The sequence below is a fragment of the Ranitomeya variabilis genome, chromosome 3 (assembly GCF_051348905.1).
Source record: "Ranitomeya variabilis isolate aRanVar5 chromosome 3, aRanVar5.hap1, whole genome shotgun sequence".
Lineage (NCBI taxonomy): Eukaryota > Metazoa > Chordata > Amphibia > Anura > Dendrobatidae > Ranitomeya > Ranitomeya variabilis.
In genome coordinates, this window is record NC_135234.1 from 773,246,977 (window position 1) to 773,273,579 (window position 26,603).

Below are 26,603 nucleotides of genomic sequence, written 5' to 3' on the forward strand. Positions count from 1 at the left end.
CCCTGGTACCAAAGATTCCAGGATGACCTGCCAACGCAGAAGAATGAACCTCAGAGATGACTCTACTGGTCCAATCATCAGGAACAAACAGTTTATCAGGTGGGCAACGATCAGATCTATCCGCCTGAAACTCCTGCAAGGCCCGCCGCAGGTCTGGAGAAACGGCTGACAATACCACTCCATCCTTAAGGATACCTGTGGGCTCAGAGTTACCAGGCGAGTCAGGCTCAAAACTCCTAGAAAGGGCATCCGCCTTAACATTCTTAGAACCCGGTAGGTATGACACCACAAAATTAAACCGAGAGAAAAATAATGACCAGCGCGCCTGTCTAGGATTCAGGCGCCTGGCGGTCTCAAGATAAATCAAATTTTTGTGGTCAGTCAATACCACCACCTGATGTCTGGCCCCCTCAAGCCAATGGCGCCACTCCTCAAAAGCCCACTTCATGGCCAAAAGCTCCCGATTCCCAACATCATAATTCCGCTCAGCGGGCGAAAATTTACGGGAAAAGAAGGCACAAGGCCTCATCACGGAGCAGTCAGAACTTTTCTGCGACAACACTGCCCCAGCTCCGATCTCAGAAGCGTCGACCTCAACCTGAAAAGGTAGAGCAACATCAGGCTGCCGCAACACAGGGGCAGAGGAAAAACGGCGCTTAAGCTCCCGAAAGGCCTCCACAGCATCAGGGGACCAATCAGCAACATCAGCACCCTTCTTAGTCAAATCGGTCAATGGCTTAGCAATATCCGAAAAACCAGCAATAAATCGACGATAAAAGTTAGCAAAGCCCAAAAATTTCTGAAGACTCTTAAGAGAAGAGGGCTGCGTCCAATCACAAATAGCTTGAACCTTGACAGGATCCATTTCAATGGAAGAGGGGGAAAAAATATATCCCAAAAAGGAAATCCTCTGTACCCCAAAAACACACTTAGAACCCTTCACACACAAAGAATTAGACCGCAAAACCTGAAAAACCCTCCTGACTTGCTGGACATGAGAGTCCCAGTCATCCGAAAAAAATCAGAATATCATCCAGATACACAATCATAAATTTATCCAAATAATCGCGAAAAATATCATGCATAAAGGACTGGAAAACTGACGGAGCATTTGAAAGACCAAAAGGCATCACTAAATACTCAAAGTGGCCCTCGGGCGTATTAAATGCGGTTTTCCACTCATCCCCCTGCCTGATTCGCACCAAATTATACGCCCCACGAAGGTCAATCTTAGAGAACCACTTGGCCCCCTTTATGCGAGCAAACAAATCAGTCAGCAACGGCAATGGGTATTGATATTTAACAGTGATTTTATTCAAAAGCCGATAATCAATACATGGTCTCAAAGAGCCGTCTTTTTTTGACACAAAGAAAAAACCGGCTCCTAAGGGAGATGACGATGGACGAATATGTCCCTTTTCCAAGGACTCCTTTATATATTCACGCATAGCAGCATGTTCAGGCACAGACAGATTAAATAAACGACCCTTTGGGTATTTACTACCCGGGATTAAATCTATGGCACAATCGCACTCTCGGTGCGGAGGTAACGAACCAAGCTTGGATTCTTCAAAGACGTCACGATAGTCAGACAGGAACTCAGGAATTTCAGAGGGAATAGATGATGAAATGGAAACCACAGGTACATCCCCATGAGCCCCCTTACATCCCCAGCTCAACACAGACATAGCTTTCCAGTCGAGGACTGGGTTGTGAGATTGCAGCCAAGGCAATCCTAGCACCAAATCATCATGTAGATTATACAGCACCAGAAAGCGAATAATCTCCTGGTGATCCGGATTAATACGCATAGTTACTTGTGTCCAGTATTGTGGTTTATTATTAGCCAATGGGGTGGAGTCAATCCCCTTCAGAGGAATAGGAGTCTCCAAAGGCTCTAAATCATACCCACAGCGTTTGGCAAAGGACCAATCCATAAGACTCAAAGCGGCGCCAGAGTCGACATAGGCGTCCGTGGTAATAGATGACAAAGAGCAAATCAGGGTCACAGATAGAATAAACTTAGACGGTAAGGTGCAAATGGAAACAGATTTACCAAGCTTTTTAGTGCGCTTAGAGCATGCTGATATAACATGAGTAGAATCACCACAATAGAAACACAACCCATTTTTCCGTCTAAAATTCTGCCGCTCGCTTCGGGACAGAATTCTATCACACTGCATACTCTCTGGCGATTTCTCAGTGGACACCGCCAGATGGTGCACTGGTTTGCGCTCCCGCAAACGCCTATCGATCTGAATAGCCATTGTCATGGACTCATTCAGACCCGCAGGCACAGGGAACCCCACCATAACGTCCTTAATGGCATCAGAGAGACCCTCTCTGAAAGTCGCCGCCAGGGCGCACTCATTCCACTGAGTAAGCACAGACCATTTACGGAATCTTTGGCAGTAAATTTCCGCTTCATCTTGCCCCTGAGATAGGGACATCAAAGTTTTTTCTGCCTGAAGCTCCAAATGAGGTTCGTCATAAAGCAACCCCAAGGCCAGAAAAAACGCATCCACATTGAGCAACGCAGGATCCCCTGGTGTCAATGAAAAAGCCCAGTCTTGAGGGTCGCCCCGGAGCAAGGAAATCACAATCCTGACCTGCTGTGCAGGATCTCCGGCAGAGCGAGATTTCAGGGACAAAAATAATTTGCAATTATTTCGAAAATTCTGAAACCCAGATCTATTCCCCGAGAAAAATTCCGGCAAAGGAATTCTCGGCTCAGATACAGGTGCATGACAAACAAAATCTTGCAAATTTTGTACCTTCGTGGCGAGATTATTCAAACCTGCAGTTACACTCTGAAGATCCATTGCAAACAGGTGGACACAGAGCCATTCAAAGGAGAGAAAAAAAAAAAAAAAAATTTCAGCAGACTACTTATTACTCTCCTTTCTCAGCCAAGGATTTTAACCCTTTAGTGGGCCGGTCAAACTGTCATGATCTCAATGGCAAGAGATCATAGCATCAGCATATATAGGAACTAGCTCTTGGAAGATGGAAACTGAGCTGACCATGAACTAAACCTAACGCACAACTAGCAGTGGCCGGGTAGCATGCCTACGTTGATTCTAGATGCCCAGCACCAGCCGGAGGACTAAATAAAGCTAGCAGAGGAAAATATTAGTCCTAGCTCACCTCTAGAGAAATACCCCGAAAGGAGACAGAGGCCCCCCACATGTATTGGCGGTGAATCAAGATGAAATAACAAACGTAGTATGAAAATAGGTTTAGCAAATTTGAGGTCCACTTACTACATAGCAGAAGACAGAAAGGACACTTTCATGGTCAGCTGAAAACCCTATCAAAACACCATCCAGAAATTACTTTAAAACTCTGGCATTAACTCATAACACCAGAGTGGCAATTCCTGTTCACAAGAGCTTTCCAGACACAGTAACGAAACTACAGCTGTGAACTGGAACAAAAATGCAAAAACAAACATGGACAAGAGTCCAACTTATCTAGTAGTTGTCTAGGAGCAGGAACAAGCACAGAGAGGCTTCTGATAACATTGTTGACCGGCAAGCAACTAACAGAGCAGCAAGGTTATATAGCGACTCCCACATCTTGATGGGAACAGGTGAACAGAGAAGATGAAGACACCAGTTCAATTCCACCAGTAGCCACCGGGGGAGCCCAGAATCCAAATTCACAACAGTCGCCACTCCTCGAATGCCCACTTCATAGCCAACAACTCCCGATTGCCAATATCATAATTACGCTCAGCAGGCGAAAACTTTCTAGAAAAGAAAGGACATGGCTTCATCACAGAGCCATCAGAACTTCTTTGAGACAAAACAGCCCCTGCTCCAATCTCAGAAGCATCAACCTCGACCTGAAAAGGAAGCGAAACATTTGGCTGATGCAACACAGGGGCCGAAGTAAAACGACGTTTCAGCTCCTGAAAAGCCTCAACGGCCGCAGAGGACCAATTCACCACATCAGCACCTTTCTTTGTCAAATCAGTCAAAGGCTTAACCACACTAGAAAAATTAGCGATGAAGCGACGGTAAAAATTAGCAAAGCCCAGGAATTTCTGAAGACTCTTCACAGATGTAGGTTGAGTCCAATCATAAATGGCCTGAACTTTAACAGGGTCCATCTCGATAGTAGAAGGGGAAAAAATGAAGCCCAAAAAGGAAACCTTCTGAACTCCGAAGAGACATTTAGACCCCTTCACAAACAAGGCATTAGCACGAAGGACCTGGAATACCATCCTGACCTGCTTCACATGAGACTCCCAATCATCCGAAAAGACTAAAATGTCATCCAAATATACAATCATGAATCTATCCAGATACTTTCGGAAGATGTCGTGCATAAAGGACTGAAACACAGATGGAGCATTAGAAAGCCCGAACGGCATCACCAGGTACTCAAAATGACCCTCGGGCATATTAAATGCTGTTTTCCATTCATCACCCTGTTTAATACGCACAAGATTATACGCCCCTCGAAGGTCAATCTTGGTGAACCAACTAGCCCCCTTAATCCGAGCAAACAAATCAGACAGTAGAGGCAAAGGGTACTGAAATTTGACCGTGATTTTATTGAGAAGGCGGTAATCTATACAGGGTCTCAGAGAACCATCCTTCTTGGCCACAAAAAAGAACCCTGCTCCCAACGGTGACGAAGACGGACGAATATGCCCTTTCTCCAAGGACTCCTTTATATAACTCTGCATAGCGGCATGTTCTGGCACAGATAAATTGAAAAGTCGGCCCTTAGGGAACTTACTACCAGGAATCAAATTAATAGCACAATCACAATCCCTATGAGGAGGTAGGGCACTGGATTTGGGCTCATCAAATACATCCCGGTAATCCGACAAAAACTCAGGGACTTCAGAAGGAGTGGAAGAAGAAATTGACATCAAAGGAACATCACTATGTACCCCTTGACAACCCCAACTAGACACAGACATCGATTTCCAATCCAATACTGGATTATGAACCTGTAGCCATGGCAAACCCAACACGACAACATCATGCAAATTATGCAACACCAAAAAGCGAATATCTTCCTGATGTGCAGGAGCCATGCAAATGGTCAACTGAGTCCAATACTGAGGTAGCATCAATTCCCCTTAATGGAATAGGATACTGCAAAGGCTCCAAGGAAAAACCACAGCGCCTGGCAAACTCCAAGTCCATCAAGTTCAGGGCAGCGCCCGAATCCACAAATGCCATAACAGAGTAGGACGACAAAGAGCAAATCAAAGTAACAGACAAGAGAAATTTAGGCTGTACAGTACTAATGGTGACAGACCTAGCGAACCGCTTAGTGCGCTTAGGACAATCAGAGATAGCATGAGTGGAGTCACCACAGTAAAAACACAGCCCATTCTGACGTCTGTGTTCTTGCCGTTCAGGTCTGGTCAAAGTCCTATCACATTGCATAAGCTCAGGCCTCTGCTCAGAAGACACCGCCAAATGGTGCACAACTTTGCGCTCGCGCAAACGCTGATCAATCTGAATGGCCAAGGACATTGATTCATTCAGACCAGCAGGCGTGGGAAACCCCACCATAACATCCTTAGGGGCTTCAGAAAGACCCTTTCTGAAAATTGCTGCCAGGGCACACTCATTCCATTGAGTAAGCACAGACCACTTTCTAAACTTCTGACAATATACCTCTGCTTCATCCTGACCCTGACACAGAGCCAGCAAGATTTTCTCTGCCTGATCCACTGAATTCGGTTCATCATAAAGCAATCCAAGCGCCAGAAAAAACGCATCTACATTAAGCAATGCAGGATTTCCTGGCGAAAGGGAGAATGCCCAGTCTTGAGGGTCACCACGTAACAAAGAAATAATGATTTTTACTTGCTGAATGGGGTTACCAGAGGAGCGGGGTTTCAGAGCAAGAAACAGTCTGCAATTATTTTTGAAATTCAGAAACTTAGATCTATCCCCAGAAAACAAATCAGGAATTGGAATTCTAAGCTCTAACATCGGATTCTGAACTACATAATCTTGAATACTTTGTACCCTTGCAGTGAGTTGCTCCACACAAGAGGACAGACCTTGAATAACCATATCTACACCTGAGTCCTGAACCACCCAGAGGTTAAGGGGAAAAGAAAGACAAAACACACTGCAAAGAAACAAAAATTGGCTCAGAACTTCTCTTATCCCTCTTTTGAGATGCATTAACACTTTGTTGGCCAGCTGTACTGTTATGGACCTGGTGGTTAGGAGCACCCGGAATGACCTGATGGTTAAACTAGAAATCTGGGACAAGCTCTGGGGAAGTAGGAGCTCTACTGACCGCAAACCCTAATCCTATCACACACACTAGATATAGCCGTGGAGCGTTCCTAACTCTCCCTAGATGCCTCTTCACAGCCTAAGAGCTAACTACCCCTAAAGATAGAAATAAAAGCCTCACCTTGCCTCAAAGAAATTCCCCAAAGGAAAAGGCAGCCCCCCACATATATTGACGGTGAATTAAGAGGAAAGTTACAAACACAGGAATGAAACAGGTTTTAGCAAAGGAGGCCCAATCTTACTAAATAGTCAGAGGATAGGAAAGGGAAATATGCGGTCAGTACAAAAATCTACAAAAACCACGCAGAGTGTGCAAAAAGACCTCCACACCGACTCACGGTGTGGAGGTGCAACTCTGCACCCCCAGAGCTTCCAGCTAGCAAGGAAATATCTTGATAGCAAGCTGGACTAAAACTTAGCATGTACTGAATAATATATTCAGAAAGCAATGAACAACAAATGAACTAGCAGGGACTTAGCTTCTGCTGGAGTAGACAGGTCATCAGAGAAATCCAAGAGAGATCTGAACCAGTACTGAGACATTGACAGCTGGCATGAAGTAACGATCTGAGTGGAGTTAAATAGGGAAGCCAGCCAAGAAGTAAACGAGGGCAGCTGGGAAAGCCAACCTCAAGGACCAGCAGTTCCACTCAAAGCCACCAGAGGGTGTCCAAGGACAGAACTCACCAAAGTACCATTCATGACCACAGGAGGGAGCCCGAAAATGGAATTCACAACAGATAACTCTCTGAGTACAGATAATGTAGTAGATGTCACCTGCAGTCCTATGTAACACAACAGATAACACGGTGAAAATTCTGAGTACAGATAATGTAGTAGATGTCACCTGCAGTCCTATGTAACACTACAGATAGCACAATGATAACTCTCTGAGTACAGATAATGTAGTAGATGTCACCTGCAGTCCTATGTAACACCACAAATAATGTAGCAGATGTCATCTGCAGTCCTATGTAACACCACACATGACACTAGTCAGATACTAGCGGGGTCCCAGCAATTGAACTCCCAGCAATCGCATTTTTCAGCTATTTTGTATGTATTGTAAGATTCCCTGCTCTTTTTCTGGGCTCCGTCCGTAGTTTCCAGTTTATTTTACACTCATTCTTGTCCCAGGTTACTGACAGTTCTTCCTTCGCACGTCCCGCAGACACTTATACACTCACGCCCATTATAATCTATGGTGCGCACATATCTGTGTGATCCACACGGACGTCATTACGTTTCACACATGTGAACACAGATTACATAAAGTGTGACACGTACTGGAATAGAATGCAGAATGGAAATGACAGATGTTTAGGTGTTAGATGTGCAAAGATAATAGAAAATCTGAAAATCACATTAAATGATTTTTACATAATTATTTGCATTTTATGGCATGAAATAAGTATCACCAAGCAACCAGCAGGAATTCTGCCCCTCGCAACCTGTTAGATTCTCTGTAAGAAGCCTCCTACTCTGCGCTCATTATCTGTATTAATTGCACCAAAACATAAAGCGCCAAAACATAAAAAAATGATATAAATGAGATATCGCTGTAATCGTACTGACCCGACGAATAAAACTGCTTTATCAATTTTACCAAACGCGGAACGGTATAAACGCCTCCCCCAAAAGAAATTCATGAATTGCTGGTTTTTGATCATTCTGCCTCACAAAAATCGGAATAAAAAGCGATCAAAAAATGTCACGTGCCCGAAAATGTTACCAATAAAAATGTCAACTCGTCCCGCAAAAAACAAGACCTCACATGACTCTGTTGACTCAAATATGGAAAAATTATAGCCCTCAAAATGTGGTAATGCAAAAAATATTTTTTGCAATAAAAAGCGTCTTTCAGTGTGTGACGGCTGCCAATCATAAAAATCCGCTAAAAAACCCGCTATAAAAGTAAATCAAATCCCCCTTCATCACCCCCTTAGTTAGGGAAAAATAAAAAAAATACAAAATGTATTTATTTCCATTTTCCCGCTAGGGTTAGGGCTAGGGTTAGGGTTAAGGCTAGGGTTATTGCTAGGGTTAGGGCTAGGGTTGGGGCTAGGGTTAGGGCTAGTGTTAGGGCTAGTGTTAGGGCTAGGGTTAGGGTTAAGGCTACAGTTAGGGTTGGGGTTAAAGATACGGTTAGGGTTTGGATTACATTTACGGTTGGGAATAGGGTTGGGTGTGTCTGGGTTAGAGGTGTGGTTAGGGTTACCGTTGGGATTAGGGTTAGGGGTGTGTTTGGATTAGGGTTTCAGTTATAATTGGGGGGTTTCCACTGTTTAGGCACATCAGGGGCTCTTTAAACGGGACATGGCATCCGATCTCAATTCCAGCCAATTCTGCGTTGAAAAAGTAAAACAGTGCTCCTTCCCTTCAGAGCTCTCCCGTGTGCCCAAACAGGGGTTTACCCCAACATATGGGGTATCGGCGTACTCAGGACAAATTGGACATCATCTTTTGGGGTCCAATTTCTCCTGCTACCCTTGGGAAAATACAAAACTGGGGGCTAAAAAATAAGTTTTGTGGGGAAAAAAAAGATTTTTTATTTTCATGGCTCTGCGTTATAAACTGTAGTGAAACACTTTGGGGTTCAAAGTTCTCACAACACATCTAGATAAGTTCCTTGGGGGGTCTACGTTCCAATATGGGGTAACATTTTGGGGGGTTTGTACTGTTTGGGTACATCAGGGGCTCTGCAAATGCAACGTGACGCCTGCAGACCAATCCATTTAAGTCTGCATTCCAAATGGCGCTCCTTCCCTTCCGAGCTCTGTCATGCGCCCAAACAGTGGTTCCCCCCCACATATGGGGTATCAGCATACTCAGGACAAATTGGACAAAAACTTTTGGGGTCCAATTTATCCTGATACTCTTGTGAAAATACAAAACTGGGGGCTAAAAAAATCATTTTTGTAAAAAAAAAAGAATTTTAATTTTCACGGCTCTGCGTTATAAACTGTAGTGAAACACTTGGGGGTTCAAAGTTCTCACAACACATCTAGATAAGTTCCTTGGGGGGTATAGTTTCCAATATGGGGTCACTTGTGAGGGGTTTGTACTGTTTGGGTACATCAGGGGCTCTGCAAATGCAACGTGACGCCTGCAGACCAACCCATTTAAGTCTGCATTCCAAATGGTGCTCCTTCCCTTCCGAGCTCTGTCATCGCCCAAACAGTGGTTCCCCCCCACATATGGGGTATCAGCGTACTCAGGACAAATTGTACAACAACTTTTGGGGTCCAATAACCCTGATACCCTTGTGAAAATACAAAACTGGGGGCTAAAAAAATCACTTTTGTGAAAAAAAATAATAATTTTTATTTTCACGGCTCTGCGTTATAAACTGTAGTGAAACACTTGGGGGTTCAAAGCTCTCAAAACACATCTAGATAAGTTCCTTAGGGGGTCTACTTTCCAAAATGGTGTCACTTGTGGGGGTTTTTAATGTTTAGGCACATCAGGGGCTCTCCAAACGCAACATGGCGTCCCATCTTAATTCCAGTCAATTTTGCATTTAAAAGTAAAATAGCGCTCCTTCCCTTCTGAGCTCTGCTATGCGCCCAAACAGTGGTTTACCCCCACATATGGGGTATCGTCGTACTCAGGACAAACTGCACAACAACTTTTGTGGTCTAATTTCTTCTCTTACCCTTGGGGAAATAAAAAAATGGGGGCGAAAAGATCATTTTTGTGAAAAAATATGATTTTTCATTTTTACGGCTCTGCATTATAAACTTCTGTGAAGCACTTGTTGGGTCAAAGTGCTCAACACACATCTAGATAAGTTCCTTAGGGGGTCTACTTTCCAAAATGGTGTCACTTGTGGGGGGTTTCAATGTTTAGGCACATCAGGGGCTCTCCAAACGCAACATGGCGTCCCATCTCAATTCCAGTCAATTTTGCATTGAAAAGTCAAATGGCGCTCCTTCCCTTCCGAGCTCTGCCCTGCGCCCAAACAATGGTTTACACCCACATATGGGTATCGTCGTACTCAGGACAAATTGCACAACAATTTTTGGGGTCCAATTTCTTCTCTTACCCTTGGGAAAATAAAAAATTGGGGGCGAAAAGATCATTTTTGTGAAAAAATATGATTTTTTATTTTTACGGCTCTGCATTATAAACTTCTGTGAAGCACTTGTTGGGTCACAGTGCTCAACACACATCTAGATAAGTTCCTTAGGGGGTCTACTTTCCAAAATGGTGTCACTCGTGGGGGGTTTCAATGTTTAGGCACATCAGGGGCTCTCCAAACGCAACATGGCGTCCCATCTCAATTCCAGTCAATTTTGCATTGAAAAGTCAAATGGCGCTCCTTCCCTTCCGAGCTCTGCCATGCGCCCAAACAGTGGTTCCCCCCCACATATGGGGTATCAGCGTACTCAGGACAAATTGTACAACAACTTTTGGGGTCTATTTTCTCCTGTTACCCTTGGTAAAATAAAACAAATTGGAGCTGAAATAAATTTTGTGTGAAAAAAAGTTAAATGTTCATTTTTATTTAAACATTCCAAAAATTCCTGTGAAACACCTGAAGGGTTAATAAACTTCTTGAAAGTGGTTTTGAGTACCTTGAGGGGTGCAGTTTTTAGAATGGTGTCACACTTGGGTATTTTCTATCATATAGACCCCTCAAAATGACTTCAAATGAGATGTGGTCCCTAAAAAAAATGGTGTTGTAAAAATGAGAAATTGCTGGTCAACTTTTGTTGATGAAAATTGTGCTGATGTAAAGTAGACATGTGGGAAATGTTACTTATTAAGTATTTTGCGTGACATATGTCTGTGATTTAAGGGCATAAAAATTCAAAGTTGGAAAATTGCGAAATTTTCAAAATTTTCGCCAAATATTTGTTTTTTTCACAAATAAACGCAAGTTATATCAAACAAATTTTACCACTATCATGAAGTACAATATGTCACGAGAAAACCATGTCAGAATCACCGGGATCCGTTGAAGCGTTCCAGAGTTATAACCTCATAAAGGGACAGTGGTCAGAATTGTAAAAATTGTCCCGGTCATTAACGTGCAAACCACCCTTGGGGGTGAAGGGGTTAACTATCTATTATCTATCTATTTATTATCTATTATCTATCATCTATTATCTATCTATTATCTATTATATAACAGTTCAATTCTAATGTATTTCAGGGGAGGAGTGTGCTGCACCTTTCTGAATTAACGTATAAGGAATTCTATATTGAAAAGATCAGTGTAACACAGCAGCACAGAGTATTTATGTGGAGAAATTAACTCATCCAATGGAATGTCACAGACCCATGGTTATGTAGCTTATGGAAAAAACATCTCCCAGCAGCACAGAGTATTACAGGAGAGGAGTGTCTGATCCTGAGTAAGATCGTGCCGAGAGCTATACATAGAGAGGAACAGGATCCCCAGCAGAGTATTTCATAATCAGACTGCAATGATCTTGTTAGGGGTCAAAAAGATGCAAAAGTGTAAAAAGCACGGCTCACAGCAAAACAGAGGGTTTCAGGAAAATGGACGAACTCACTAAAAGTCAAAGGCATTTTTTTAAGGATTCAATAAAATAGTTTTGAAATTGAATAAAAAGAACAATCACCTCCATCATCAATTGTTTACTAATTGGGATCCATGTGCCCAATGTGAACAGCAACGGCTGCGTGCACCCATGGAAGTCTATAGAACATGGTCGCCACCTGGTGGTCAAAGAAGAGGAAACAGGACGAATTAAGCCTTGTGTAGGCTGAAACCCACCTTGGGAAACAATTGGAGGTGTGATGCAGTATGGGGTCTCAGACTGGGGTAACCGAGACGTGTTGCCGATCATGGTCTTCCATCACGCTGACCCCGTGTTTTCAATTGCACCTTTTTTCCTTCTAACATTCTTCAGAGCTCAGCGACATTGGAGATTCTATTGTCTGTTCAGTTTTTAGAAACAAATGGAATTAATGACCCAAAATGGAACCGTTTCATAACTGATAGAAAAGGAAGTGGAGCGGCCGCTGCTGATTATTGATTATTATGGGTCCATTTTTATTACGTTTTTAGAACAGAAAAGAAAAAGTTCTGCAAGTCGCGCTTTTTCTTTTGTCCTATAAATGGAGCATATAACAGAATTTCAGACGGACCCCATTATAGTCACTGGGGCCCCTCATCTCCTGGGATGCAGGTGTGAACGAGGCCTGAAATATGCCGTGCCTCCAGTATAATATTCTCGCTGTAAGATTTAAGGAAATGTTTTATTTATTTTTCTGGGATACATTTCTATGGAACAAAAACATACTTAAAGAGGATTTCCACTTTCAAACTTTTTTGCTTTCCTGAGCTAGCATAGTTATAAAGTAACAAATTGGGGTAGTTCTCACCCTCCCCCGGTCCAGCGGCAGCTCCTCGCTGCTGCATAGGTAACTTGTTTACAGGCTGCAGCGGTGACGTCACAACCACCAATGCAGCCAATCATTGAGCTTGGCGGCTAATGTAGACTGATGATGAGCCACCGAGCTCAGTGATTGTCAGCAGCGGTGATGTTTGGTTTATTTGTAAACACCCACTGGAGCAGCAGTGGAAATCTGACACTGGACCTGAGAAGTGCGAGTACCAGACTAGTTTGTAAATGTAGTAATGCAAGGAGTCTCTAGGTCGTTTTGCACCTTTTCACTTGCTGCATTTATGAAGTTGTTATTTTAGCTTCTCGATAAAAGCCGATGTCTAATTACATTGGTTTCATTATAAAAAGTTTGTAGCTCAGGGCTTTTACATTTGTCCCTAATCATCTCTTCATAAGGTATAGCATTACCCATGTGTACGGGATAACAACTTTTGGCATTAAGTCTAGTGTCATCCGTACATAGCAGTGTGAACTGCGTGCTATCTATAGTTACCAACCCAATATCAGAGAAATATGTTTTTAAACAAGGTTTAGAATAAATACATTTTACATTATGACAATTTTTGGTAAGGTATAGCGTGAAAAATCCTGCACGGCCGACAGCACACCCAACCGTTCAATCATAATGTCGTCGATGTAGCGACCGCACCAAACCGGATTACAAGCAGATTATTTTTCATTAACTTCAGTTTGCAATTTAACAAACTTAAGACCATTGTGTCTGAATAGTTGCCAGCATTACACCAACATGACATTGTAAAACAGATGGTAGGTGAAGGTGGTAGGTGAAGGCTGTCAATGGTGAAGTTGGTAGGTGAAAGTGGTCAATGTGCCCCTAAAAGGGCAAATCTCTGGATCTTCTCGACCAGTCTTTCTCCGGATAAAAGCAATTTGAAAACTTGGTTGAGTCTTGGCATTCTTACATGTGAAGGCAGCGGGTGCAACATTTGCAGTAAAACAGAAGGAGGCAGCTATGCATGAGCCTAAACTACGACCATTAGAGCTAGCCCTGACCATGGGCATTACAGGGGACTGAAAACGTATTTCACCATTCTCACCCATTGAATATGGCACAGACTCATCTCCACAGATCTTCTGCCCATAAGACGTAGATATATCTTACATGGGGTAAATGTCCCCAGGACAGACCACCGTTAGAGCTAGAAGAGAATGTGTTTCTGCATTTTTGTTAATTTATTTCAGTTCAGTATATTGTTTGCTCGTTGCCACATTCCTTGGGACCAGTGAACAAGGAACAGATGGTCCGGCAATGATGTAGTAACACCCACATGCGCCCATTTGTGCCAAACGTTACCTTTCATGTCATTACCTTTCAAACTTGTGCACATTGTTTTCCTCTTAAGGACACTTTCATGTGCCTTAATGTCCACATGACGGCCCACTTCCACCCTTTTTGCTCACTTAGTTCAATGTTTCTATTTGAAGGAGACCTGTCACAAGGTCGAGAGGCCCGTTTTTGTTTTTATTATATTCCCACTGCTCTACTGGGAATTCTGATTTTTTTTCTTTCTTAAAAATCCACCTTGTGGTTCAGAGATAAGGGCCTTTTTATTATATGGGCATGACTCTCAGGATCCTCGAGGGTGGGTCTTTAGGCGGCTCTTCACTATTACCAGTGAGCAACTCCCCCTTTTTAAAGACCATTAACATTAGCATTGAATAAAGGTCCATATCTCTGGAACCTTATGGCGGATTTAAAAAAATTAAAAAATGTAATACTCAGGGGGGCAGCGAGACTAAAGACTGGACACCTATGATCTGGAGACAGGTCCTCTTTAATTTTACTTCCATAGACATATCTATGTGACTACTGAAGCAAACAATGAGTAACATCCACCTGACAGCCCACATGCTCCCTCGGAGGAAGAAGCAGCGCCAACGTTCCATTCCATTAAGAAGTCTAGGCTAGCTCATTTTCCATAGTTTGTAATCAGTGTAGACTCTAAGAGAGCAAGAAGGCACACTACGACGGAAGAAGCACAGGACACAAAACTTCTGACTTCTGAGTTTAATAAACTATAGTAATCCGAATTACCTGACGTACTGAAACAACATAGTTACAACATAGAGAACTGAGAAGCCGTAGGAACTGAACGTACAAAGTACTCTACAAAGAGAATCTCACAGGATCATACAGAAACGGAAAAAAAAAGGATTCCGACCGGAGAACATCCTAAGTCATGGAAGTCTACCCACCCTAAATTGTAACCCTCCAGAAAGAAATCATCATGAACCTCAGCTACACGGTCAGTTGCAGTAGTAATGGGGTCACTACCCAGAGTTGGGGCCCGGATCCCTAATTTATGGATTGCAAGGCTGAACAAAATCAATCCTAAATTAATCAAATTTGTTTAGAAATTCATAGATTCCAAATTTATGGAAATTGCATTAATGCGCATCCGGCAAGGTGGAAGCCAGCTAGCTGCCATCATGCTGGATTACATTGTGCCAAAAAGGGGTTCTCACCACCCACCTCATCCCTGCTGCTTCCGGCCATGGTTAGGTGTTGTCAAATATTCTGATGTCATGACGTGCACAGCCCCAAGTGTCAACATGGGGCATCACATGTTCTTACGTCATGGCATCGGAATGTGCATCAGAACTATTATCGGACGTGGCGGAGAATACTGAAAAGGACACTGAAGAGGAGTAGCCAGGGGAGGGTCGGTGGCAGGGACAGGTGAGGGTTCGTCTTGTTTATTAACCTCTTCTTGGCCCATCTGTTTATCATGCTTTGGGGTCGAAAGAAATCGAACATAATAAATGCTATTTTTAATTGGTAACTGTGGTTCACTCAAATCGCGTTGCATAAATTTGGCGCAAAACAAGACAAAATCAAACATTGGTAGGTTTGCTCATCTCCGATGGGAACTACGTTTATGAAGGTCAAAAAGAAGCAATCATGAATAAAATACTGAGAAGTGGAATTCTGGTTAAAATAAAACATAAAAACAATTAAAAAGACATCTCTCCTATTTTGGGATCGTTTGGAATGTTTTAGAATTTTTGAAAGCGTTGACACAATCCTTGCAATCTTCGAGAACGCTGATTGGTTGACTCATACATATAGTATAAGTGCACGCTCTCCGTCCCCCAGCATCTTTCACAGAAATACTGTACAAACCTGTACATTTTTTTTAACAACCAAAGAATAAGATTACGCTGACGTCTACTGAAAAATAAGTTGTTTTGTTCTATACCTTCTGGTGAACAATGAATGAAAATTTTACATTTGGATCAAGACAATCATTATAAATAATAACAGATCTTTCCATAAATTTAATATCAATGCCATAAAAAATCAGTTCAAAAATACTTAATTTTTTTTTTGCAATAACTGAACTTTTTCTAATTATTTTTCCCATTAATGTCATTTTTATGGTAATTACATTTTAACTTAAATTCTCTTTTTTTTTAAAGCTGTTAAAACAATTGACAATTTAAAAAAAAAATCTGGGATATTATGAATTAATGTTTGTTTTATTTTTTCTTAAATATTTCAATCACAAAATTAAAAATAACAATAAATTAAAATAATAAAAAAATACAATTTTTTTCACCTTCTGTATACTTGGGGTTGAATATGCAATTTTATTTAACTTTAAGAATTGCTTGATTTTTTTATTATTTTTCTCAAATATGTCAATTCAAAAATAATTTTAAAAAATTGCACATTTTGTTACCTTTCACCTATATACTTGGGGCTGATAATGTGTAATTTCGATTAAATTTAAGAATTTTTATTTTTTTTATTTATTTTTTTTCAAATATTTAAATTTAAAAATTGAAAATTTTGTACGCATTTTGTTTCCTTTCACCTTCTGTATAATTGGCTAATAATATCTTATTTTATTTAACTTTAAGTATTGTTTGCTTTTTTGTAACACTAATAAACCTTCTAAAGAATTTTTAATATTACAAATTACACACAAAATAATAAAAAAAATAGAAGCGGATTTTCCTATTTTATATTGAGAACAAAAATGGAAAAAAAGAACAAAAATATGAAATCAGAAAAAAAAGCTTAGTATGTATACGCAGTCCCCATCTCAGTTTCTATATAACAATGTTTCCAAATTAATTTGATTTCACAAATTTAAAAAAAAAATCAGATTTCCCCGTGCGAATTATTAGTAATATCCTAGAACTCAGATGAGAAAATAAACTATAAAAATAAACATAAAATAATTTGAAGAAACAAAAAAACTTTTCACAAGTTATGGTCACTTTTACTAAATATACATCTTATCCATATGATGAAAAAACGTATCTAATTAGTCGTTATACAAAGATAAAATATTTACATAGGAAATTAAATTATCAAGCTGTAATTAGCGCCGCAAACGAAGCGAAAAGTTATTCACAAGTTCATCTGATTATGATCGATGGTCCAACTGTATGAAAAAAATGTGATGGGCAGCGGCCAAGGGCCACGATAACGAGGAACAGGTGGAGTCTATCCAAAAATATTTGGCCAATTTTCATTTTATTTGGAAAATTTAGGAATGGCAACCCTTCTTTTATAACTAAGGAGATGACCAAATGATAAAAAATTTATTTTATTTTTTATTTGACTGAAAATTTTCCACCTACAATTTTTTTGTGACCTACATGGACATTTATTTTTATTTACCCACAATTCCATATTAAAATATCAATATTTGACGACTAAAAAAAACAACAAAATACCAATCAAAAAGTAAAAAAAAACAAAAACTGTTCTTAACCTCTTCTCTAAAGGAGATTTATTATTTTTTCAAGGAACAATAATTGTAAATTAATTTGTAATAATACTAAAGGGGTATTTCCATCTCTATATGGAGTAGGTGTAATAATAATATTACCAAATACATCCAATTAGAAATGTAGGATAGTTCTCCTGATTAGCTATGTCACTTACCTCATCTGCAAGGCATTGCAGTAACTTAGGTATCCATGGTTGCGACCAGTAACATTTAGCTGTCACTATATGAGTGGTCGTAACCATGGATATCTAAGCTACTGCAATGCCCTGCTCATGAGGTAAGCAACATAGCGAATCAGAAGAACTATACTACATTTCTAATTTCAGGTATTTGCTAATATTATTAATGTCACACTTACTACATGTTGGGATAGGATCTTGGAGATGAGAATACTCCTTAAATATGTTTCTAAATTAAAAATAAAAAAAAGGAAATGAGAAAACAAAAAATTCCCAATAATTTTATGATATAAAAATTGAGGGAAATTAAAGCATCGGTAATATATAAATACAAATTAAATATTTAACCTCTACATTTTCACTCAAAATTTCCTATATTTTGTTGTATTCAGACCCGGACAAAAAGACGAGACAATTTTATAATAAAATGGAAATTTTTCCTATTTTATTACTACTAAACTCTCTACTCTAAAAATAAACTTTTTATTTTTTTTGTTTCGTGATCCAATTATGGAATTTACTTGTTCCATAAAGTTTTTTTTTACTATTTAAAAAAATTATACGGTCACTGTCTACAGATAATAAAATAAAAAAAAAATCTGATCTTATCTAAGTAGCCATCACCAGTCATTTAGACGCGTTTGATGATTTTATGATTTTTTTGTTTTATGTAGTTTTTAATGAAAAATGGAAAACTTTTTTTGTTTGTTTGCTTTTTTATTTAGCCTCGGTCGTGATTTGTAAAACCCTACTATACATTTTACTCTTGGTCACAAATCTACATAAAGTGAAATGATATGATATTAAAGCTGTAAAAAAAATTCCAAATGGAAATTTCTAAAAATTAAAATTGCGATACAATTGTTAACAATGTATCATCTAAATGATTCAACCTACGAAATTCAGCTTTAAAAGGGACTCTTCCCTTAAAAATTGGCCACAAAGTTTTTGTGATAAATAGCCTCACTTTTCCAAAATAGCCATTATTGGTGGCCATCGAGACCAACAATTGCAGATCATAACAATTGATCCAACTGGGCCAAACCAGTTCTTACCAATGGCCGAATATTGATTGAAATCCAAAAATCGAAATTCTCCATTTCGGTTGATCACGAGTCTATGGAGAACGATTGGAAAGAAATGGACCACCCGGTCTTCTTACTCAATACTTGACCGAGGTAAGATACAAATCAATACAATTGATAATTTTGTATCAAAAAATTTCCCTTCCTATGTTTTTAATTTCTTTGAAAGAAATGTTTGAACCTACTAAAGTGCCATTAGGTCTCCCCAGATTGACTAACACGTCGTCATACAGTCGCCATGTAGAACGCGTCTCTTGGTATAAAATGCGTCAGCTTCTGATTTCCTTCAAAGCCGTGTGATTTTTTTTTTTTCACTAACTTTTTGTTTTCCGTAACAAACACTTGTATGATTCTACCGTAATTATACAAAATGCATAAAAGACTCGGTTAATAGAAAAGTGCTACAAGAACTCCTTTACGTACAGTAATCGGGTGCACGAATCATGATTGTACTCTAAAATTCTCACTTTTTTTTTTGTTTTGAAGTGTCAGCCAGAAGTGAAAAGAAGTAGCGAGATGCAGATCGACAATTATGGCACAGCAAGAAGATTATACGGGCTGCCAAAATCTGGGTTACTTTTTTTTTTCTTAGGAAGGGGGCTCTTTAGAGTACAAATAAAGACGCCCAATCCACAAGTTTTACACGGCGAAAAGGTACAATGAGTCCCCGTTTATCTATCATTCATCGGAGGGGAGTTGGTTCCTTCGTCTTCCTCTTCCTTGTCGTCTTTCATTCCTTTCAGTCTTTGCCGAGCAAAATCTTCAAAGACAATGTCATCATCGCTTGAGCAGGAAAAAAGTCAAAGAGAAAACGTCAGAAGGGTGATCACGGGATTTTTACAAAAATGAGGTGCTAAAGTCAACCTATTCGAGTCAATGAGATTGGCCAACAGTCTTATGACGATGGAAACAGATGAGATGTCAGGGATAGAAGAATAAGACATGTCCAATTTCAGCATGTCTGATCCTTTGTCCCAGTGGGAGATTCAAAGTTTGGAAGGGATGAAAAGATGTATGAAGAATATGGGGGAACCTAAAAGGGTCTGGAGGAAACTAATGGGTGGAGGTTCCAGATGAAGTTGTCCACCCAACGAAGACGTAACAACCAAATTCTGACAATATTTGGCCAACTTCTGATCTATGGACTTGTTGGGTTCGCGGCTCATGGACCCAGTGGTGTAATCCCCAGACATGTCTTTATGACAAAGGAGTAAGATTTATTATAAAAAGGGAAGATCACATTCAAAATGGTGGCTGTAACATTAGACAAGACAGTTACAAACATTTGTGAACGTACACAACAAAAAAAGTAAAAAAATAACAAATATATAAATGAACCAAAAACTTCTAATTCCGACCTGTTACAGGTCAAAAAGACCCAACTAGATACAGTTAAAACCAGAAGTTTACCCGAAGCATGCTGCCAAAATTATAACAAAGTGGTTTAAGGATAACAAAGTCAATGTTGTGGAGAGGCCATAACAAAGCCAGGATATCTATCTATCTATCTATCTATCTATCTATCTATCTATCTATCTATCTATCTATCTATCTATCTATCTATCTATCTATCTATTATATATTTATTATCTATCATATATTATCTATCTATTATCTATCATATATTATCTATAATCTATTATCTATCTATCTATTATCTATCTATCTATTATCTATCATATATTATCTATCTATTATCTATCATATATTATCAATCTATCTACGGTATCTATTATCTATCCATCATCTATCTATCATCTATCTATCTATTATACATCTATTATCTATCTATCTATTATCTATCTATTATCTATCATATATTATCTATCTATTATCTATCTATCATCTATCTATCTATCTATCTATCATACATCTATTATCTATCTATCTATCTATTATCTATCTATTATCAATCTATATATCTATCTATCATCTATCTAATATCTATCTATGATCTATATATCTATTATCTATCTATTAACTATCTATTATCTATCTACAGTATCTCTTATCTATCTATTATCTATCGATCTATCATCTATCTATTATCTATCTCGTATAAGTTTATACTGATTTCATGTCAGATATTGAGAAAATCATGCAGATGTGTATTTTTATATAGTAGATGGAAACTTCTGGTTTCAACTGATATGATACATATACAGTTTATATTCATTAAGATAAGAAAATGTAGATTATTAGAGGATCAAAATTGCAAAAATTAAATGTTATTTTTTATAATATTTATTTAATATTGATAGGTAACGTTTCAAAAAAGATAAGATAATGAAAAGGAGGGATAAGTATAAGCATAATAGGGGCAGTATTTGTCATGTCAGACGCTGTTCATACTATTGCGTTCGACAGACAGCGGTAATTCCGCTTTTGTCCACTATGCGCTCTGTGGCGTCGGCTAGATTTTATCTAGCTGGTCTGGGGTTAATTTAGCTGGTGCTCGGATTGGAAGCTGGGTCACGCCCACTGCCTTTAAATTGTTCTTCTGAACATTGGGCGTCGCCGATTATAGCTTCTGTCTTGTGCGTGGTTATCTCGGTCTGGAGTGGTGGTCTAGGAAAAGGAGTATCGTATCTGGTGATGTATATTTCCCTTTGTCATATTTTCCTCCTTCCTATATTTGTATTTGTTTTGCCCTGTGCACTTATTGTGTATTCCTGAGTGACTGCGGCGTGGTGTATATTTTCCGTTATCCTTGTCTGTGCTAACTGTGGGCATTGGTGTGTGGTCTCTTCACTGGGAGGTGGGTGGTGGTTTCAGACAGAGGTTGTAACAGGAGATAGGGTGAGGATGGAGGCCCAGACATGCACACCATCAGTGTAAACTCTGGGAGAAGGGTCAGTCAGGGTTTCCCAGAGTTGAGGGAAATCGCAGGGACCCGGGTTATTAGCTCTTGCCTATCTAGACACCTAGATTTCCCGTGACAGTATTATAGTAGTTATATTCTTGTACATAGGGGCAGTATTATAGTAGTTATATGCTTGTACATAGGGGGCAGTATTATAGTAGTTATATTCTTGTACATAGGAGCAGTATTATAGTAGTTATATTCTTGTACATAGGGGCAGTATTATAGTAGTTATATTCTTGTACATAGGAGCAGTATTATAGTAGTTATATGCTTGTACATAGGGGGCAGTATTATACTAGTTATATTCTTGTACATAGGAGCAGTATTATAGTAGTTATATTCTTGTACATAGGGGCAGTATTATAATAGTTATATTCTTGTACATAGGAGCAGTATTATAGTAGTTATATTCTTGTACATAGCGGCAGTATTATAATAGTTATATTCTTGTACATGGGGCAGTATTATAGTAGTTATATTCTTGTACATAGGAGCAGTATTATAGTAGTTATATTCTTGTACATAGGGACAGTATTATAGTAGTTATATTCTTGTACATGGGGCAGTATTATAGTAGTTATATTCTTATACATAGGGGGCAGTATTGTAGTAGGTATATTCTTGTACATAGGAGTAGTATTATAGTAGCTATATTCTTGTACATAGGGGCAGTATTATAGAAGTTATATTCTTGTACATGGGGCAGTATTATAGTAGTTATATTCTTATACATAGGGGGCAGTATTGTAGTAGGTATATTCTTGTACATAGGAGTAGTATTATAGTAGTTATATTCTTGTACATAGGGGCAGTATTATAGTAGTTATATTCTTGTACATAGGAACAGTATTATAGCAGTTATATTCTTGTACATAGGGGAAGTATTATAGTAGTTATATTCTTGTATATAGGGGGTAGTATTATAGTAGTTATATTCTTGTACATAGGAGCAGTATTATAGTAGTTATATTCTTGTACATAGGGGCAGTATTATAGAAGTTATATTCTTGTATATAGGAGCAGTATTATAGTAGTTATATTCTTGTACATAGGAGCAGTATTATAGTAGTTATATTCTTGTACATAGGGGCAGTATTATAGTAGTTATACTCATGTACATAGGGGCAGTATTATAGTAGTTATATTCTTGTATATTCTTGTATATAGGGGCAGTATTATAGCAGTTATATTCTTGTACATAGGGGCAGTATTATAGTAGTTATATTCTTGTACATAGGAGCAGTATTATAGTAGTTATATTCTTGTACATAGGAACAGTATTATGGTAGTTATATTCTTGTACATAGGGGCAGTATTATAGTAGTTATATTCTTGTATATAGGGGGTAGTATTATAGTAGTTATATTCTTGTACATAGGGGCAGTATTATAATAGTTATATTCTTATACATAGGGGCAGTATTATAGTAGTTATATTCTTGTACATAGGAGCAGTATTATAGTAGTTATATTCTTGTACATAGGAGCAGTATTATAGTAGTTATATTCTTGTACATAGGGGCAGTATTATAGATGTTATATTCTTGTATATAGGAGCAGTATTATAGTAGTTATATTCTTGTACATAGGGGCAGTATTATAGTAGTTATATTCACGTACATAGGGGCAGTATTATAGTAGTTATATTCTTGTATATTCTTGTATATAGGGGCAGTATTATAGCAGTTATATTCTTGTACATAGGGGCAGTATTATAGTAGTTATATTCTTGTACATAGGAGCAGTATTATAGTAGTTATATTCTTATACATAGGGGCAGTATTATAGTAGTTATATTCTTGTACATAGGAGCAGTATTATAGTAGTTATATTCTTGTACATAGGAGCAGTATTATAGTAGTTATATACTTGTACATAGGGGGCAGTATTATATTAGTTATATTCTTGTACATAGGAGCAGTATTATAGTAGTTATATTCTTGTACATAGGGGCAGTATTATAGAAGTTATATTCTTGTATATAGGAGCAGTATTATAGTAGGTATATTCTTGTACATAGGAGCAGTATTATAGTAGTTATATTCTTGTACATAGGAGCAGTATTATAGTAGTTATATTCTTGTACATAGGGGCAGTATTATAATAGTTATATTCTTGTACATAGGAGCAGTATTATAGTAGTTATATTCTTGTACATAGGGGGCAGTATTATAGTAGTTATATTCTTGTACATAGGAACAGTATTATAGTAGTTATATTCTTGTACATAGGGGCAGTATTATAGAAGTTATATTCTTGTATATAGGAGCAGTATTATAGTAGTTATATTCTTGTACATAGGAGCAGTATTATAGTAGTTATATTCTTGTACATAGGGGCAGTATTATAGTAGTTATATTCTTGTATATAGGGGCAGTATTATCGCAGTTATATTCTTGTACATAGGGGCAGTATTATAGTAGTTATATTCTTGTACATAGGAGCAGTATTATAGTAGTTATATTCATGTACATAGGGGCAGTATTATAGTAGTTATATTCTTGTATATTCTTGTATATAGGGGCAGTATTATAGCAGTTATATTCTTGTACATAGGGTCAGTATTATAGTAGTTATATTCTTTTACATAGGAGCAGTATTATAGTAGTTATATTCTTGTACATAGGAGCAGTATTATAGTAGTTATATTCTTGTACATAGGAGCAGTATTATAGTAGATATATTCTTGTACATAGGGACAGTATTATAGTAGTTATATTTTTGTATATAGGGGCAGTATTATAGCAGTTATATTCTTGTACATAGGGTCAGTATTATAGTAGTTATATTCTTGTACATAGGAGCAGTATTATAGTAGTTATATTTTTGTACATAGGAGCAGTATTATAGTAGATATATTCTTGTACATAGGGGCAGTATTATAGTAGTTATATTCTTGTATATTCTTGTATATAGGGGCAGTATTATAGCAGTTATATTCTTGTACATAGGGTCAGTATTATAGTAGTTATATTCTTATACATAGGGGCAGTATTATAGTAGTTATATTCTTGTATATAGGGGGTAGTATTATAGTAGTTATATTCTTGTACATAGGGGCAGTATTATAATAGTTATATTCTTATACATAGGGGCAGTATTATAGTAGTTATATTCTTGTACATAGGAGCAGTATTATAGTAGTTATATTCTTGTACATAGGAGCAGTATTATAGTAGTTATATTCTTGTACATAGGGGGCAGTATTATAGTAGTTATATTCTTGTATATAGGGGGTAGTATTATAGTAGTTATATTCTTCTACATAGGGGCAGTATTATAGAAGTTATATTCTTGTATATAGGAGCAGTATTATAGTAGTTATATTCTTGTACATAGGAGCAGTATTATAGTAGTTATATTCTTGTACATAGGGGCAGTATTATAGTAGTTATATTCATGTACATAGGGGCAGTATTATAGTAGTTATATTCTTGTATATTCTTGTATATAGGGGCAGTATTATAGCAGTTATATTCTTGTACATAGGGGCAGTATTATAGTAGTTATATTCTTGTACATAGGAGCAGTATTATAGTAGTTATATTCTTGTACATAGGGGCAGTATTATAGTAGTTATATTCTTGTATATAGGGGGTAGTATTATAATAGTTATATTCTTGTACATAGGGGCAGTATTATAGTAGTTATATTCTTGTACATAGGGGCAGTATTATAGTAGTTATATTCTTGTACATAGGAACAGTATTATAGTAGTTATATTCTTGTACATAGGGGCAGTATTATAGTAGTTATATTCTTGTATATAGGGGGTAGTATTATAGTAGTTATATTCTTCTACATAGGGGCAGTATTATAATAGTTATATTCTTATACATAGGGGCAGTATTATAGTAGTTATATTCTTGTACATAGGAGCAGTATTATAGTAGTTATATTCTTGTACATAGGAGCAGTATTATAGTAGTTATATTCTTGTACATAGGGGGCAGTATTATAGTAGTTATATTCTTGTACATAGGGGCAGTATTATAGTAGTTATATTCTTGTACATAGGGGCAGTATTATAGAAGTTATATTCTTGTATATAGGAGCAGTATTATAGTAGTTATATTCTTGTACCATAGGGGCAGTATTATAGTAGTTATATTCTTGTATATTCTTGTATATAGGGGCAGTATTATAGCAGTTATATTCTTGTACATAGGGGCAGTATTATAGTAGTTATATTCTTGTACATAAGAGCAGTATTATAGTAGTTATATTCTTGTACATAGGAGCAGTATTATAGTAGTTATATTCTTGTACATAGGAGCAGTATTATAGTAGTTATATTCTTATACATAGGGGCAGTATTATAGTAGTTATATTCTTGTACATAGGAGCAGTATTATAGTAGTTATATTCTTGTACATAGGAGCAGTATTATAGTAGTTATATACTTGTACATAGGGGGCAGTATTATAGTAGTTATATTCTTGTACATAGGAGCAGTATTATAGTAGTTATATTCTTGTACATAGGGGCAGTATTATAGAAGTTATATTCTTGTATATAGGAGCAGTATTATAGTAGTTATATTCTTGTACATAGGAGCAGTATTATAGTAGTTATATTCTTGTACATAGGAGCAGTATTATAGTAGTTATATTCTTGTACATAGGAGCAGTATTATAGTAGTTATATTCTTGTACATAGGAGCAGTATTATAGTAGTTATATTCTTGTACATAGGGGCAGTATTATAGAAGTTATATTCTTGTATATAGGAGCAGTATTATAGTAGTTATATTCTTGTACATAGGAGCAGTATTATAGTAGTTATATTCTTGTACATAGGGGCAGTATTATAGTAGTTGTATTCTTGTACATAGGGGCAGTATTATAGTAGTTATATTCTTGTACATAGGAGCAGTATTATAGTAGATATATTCTTGTACATAGGGACAGTATTATAGTAGTTATATTCTTGTATATTCTTGTATATAGGGGCAGTATTATAGCAGTTATATTCTTGTACATAGGGTCAGTATTATAGTAGTTATATTCTTGTACATAGTAGCAGTATTATAGTAGTTATATTTTTG

General features: G+C 37.9%; 1 protein-coding gene and 1 long non-coding RNA gene across 5 annotated transcripts in view; one reads left to right on the forward strand and one right to left on the reverse strand.

Moving 5' to 3' along the window:
* The window catches only part of LOC143817440 (uncharacterized), an 80,966-nt gene that overhangs the window by 22,691 nt on the left and 31,672 nt on the right, over positions 1 to 26,603 (forward strand). The window lies entirely within an intron of this gene.
* Positions 14,676 to 26,603, reverse strand: part of LOC143817438 (beta-arrestin-1) — a 239,291-nt gene continuing 227,363 nt past the window's right edge. For all 4 annotated transcript variants that reach the window (XM_077298840.1, XM_077298843.1, XM_077298844.1 and 1 more), the window contains one exon: positions 14,676 to 19,474. In XM_077298840.1, coding sequence (XP_077154955.1) covers positions 19,363 to 19,474 — 112 coding nt within the window. In that variant the 3' untranslated portion in view covers positions 14,676 to 19,362. The remainder of the gene's footprint in view (positions 19,475 to 26,603) is intronic.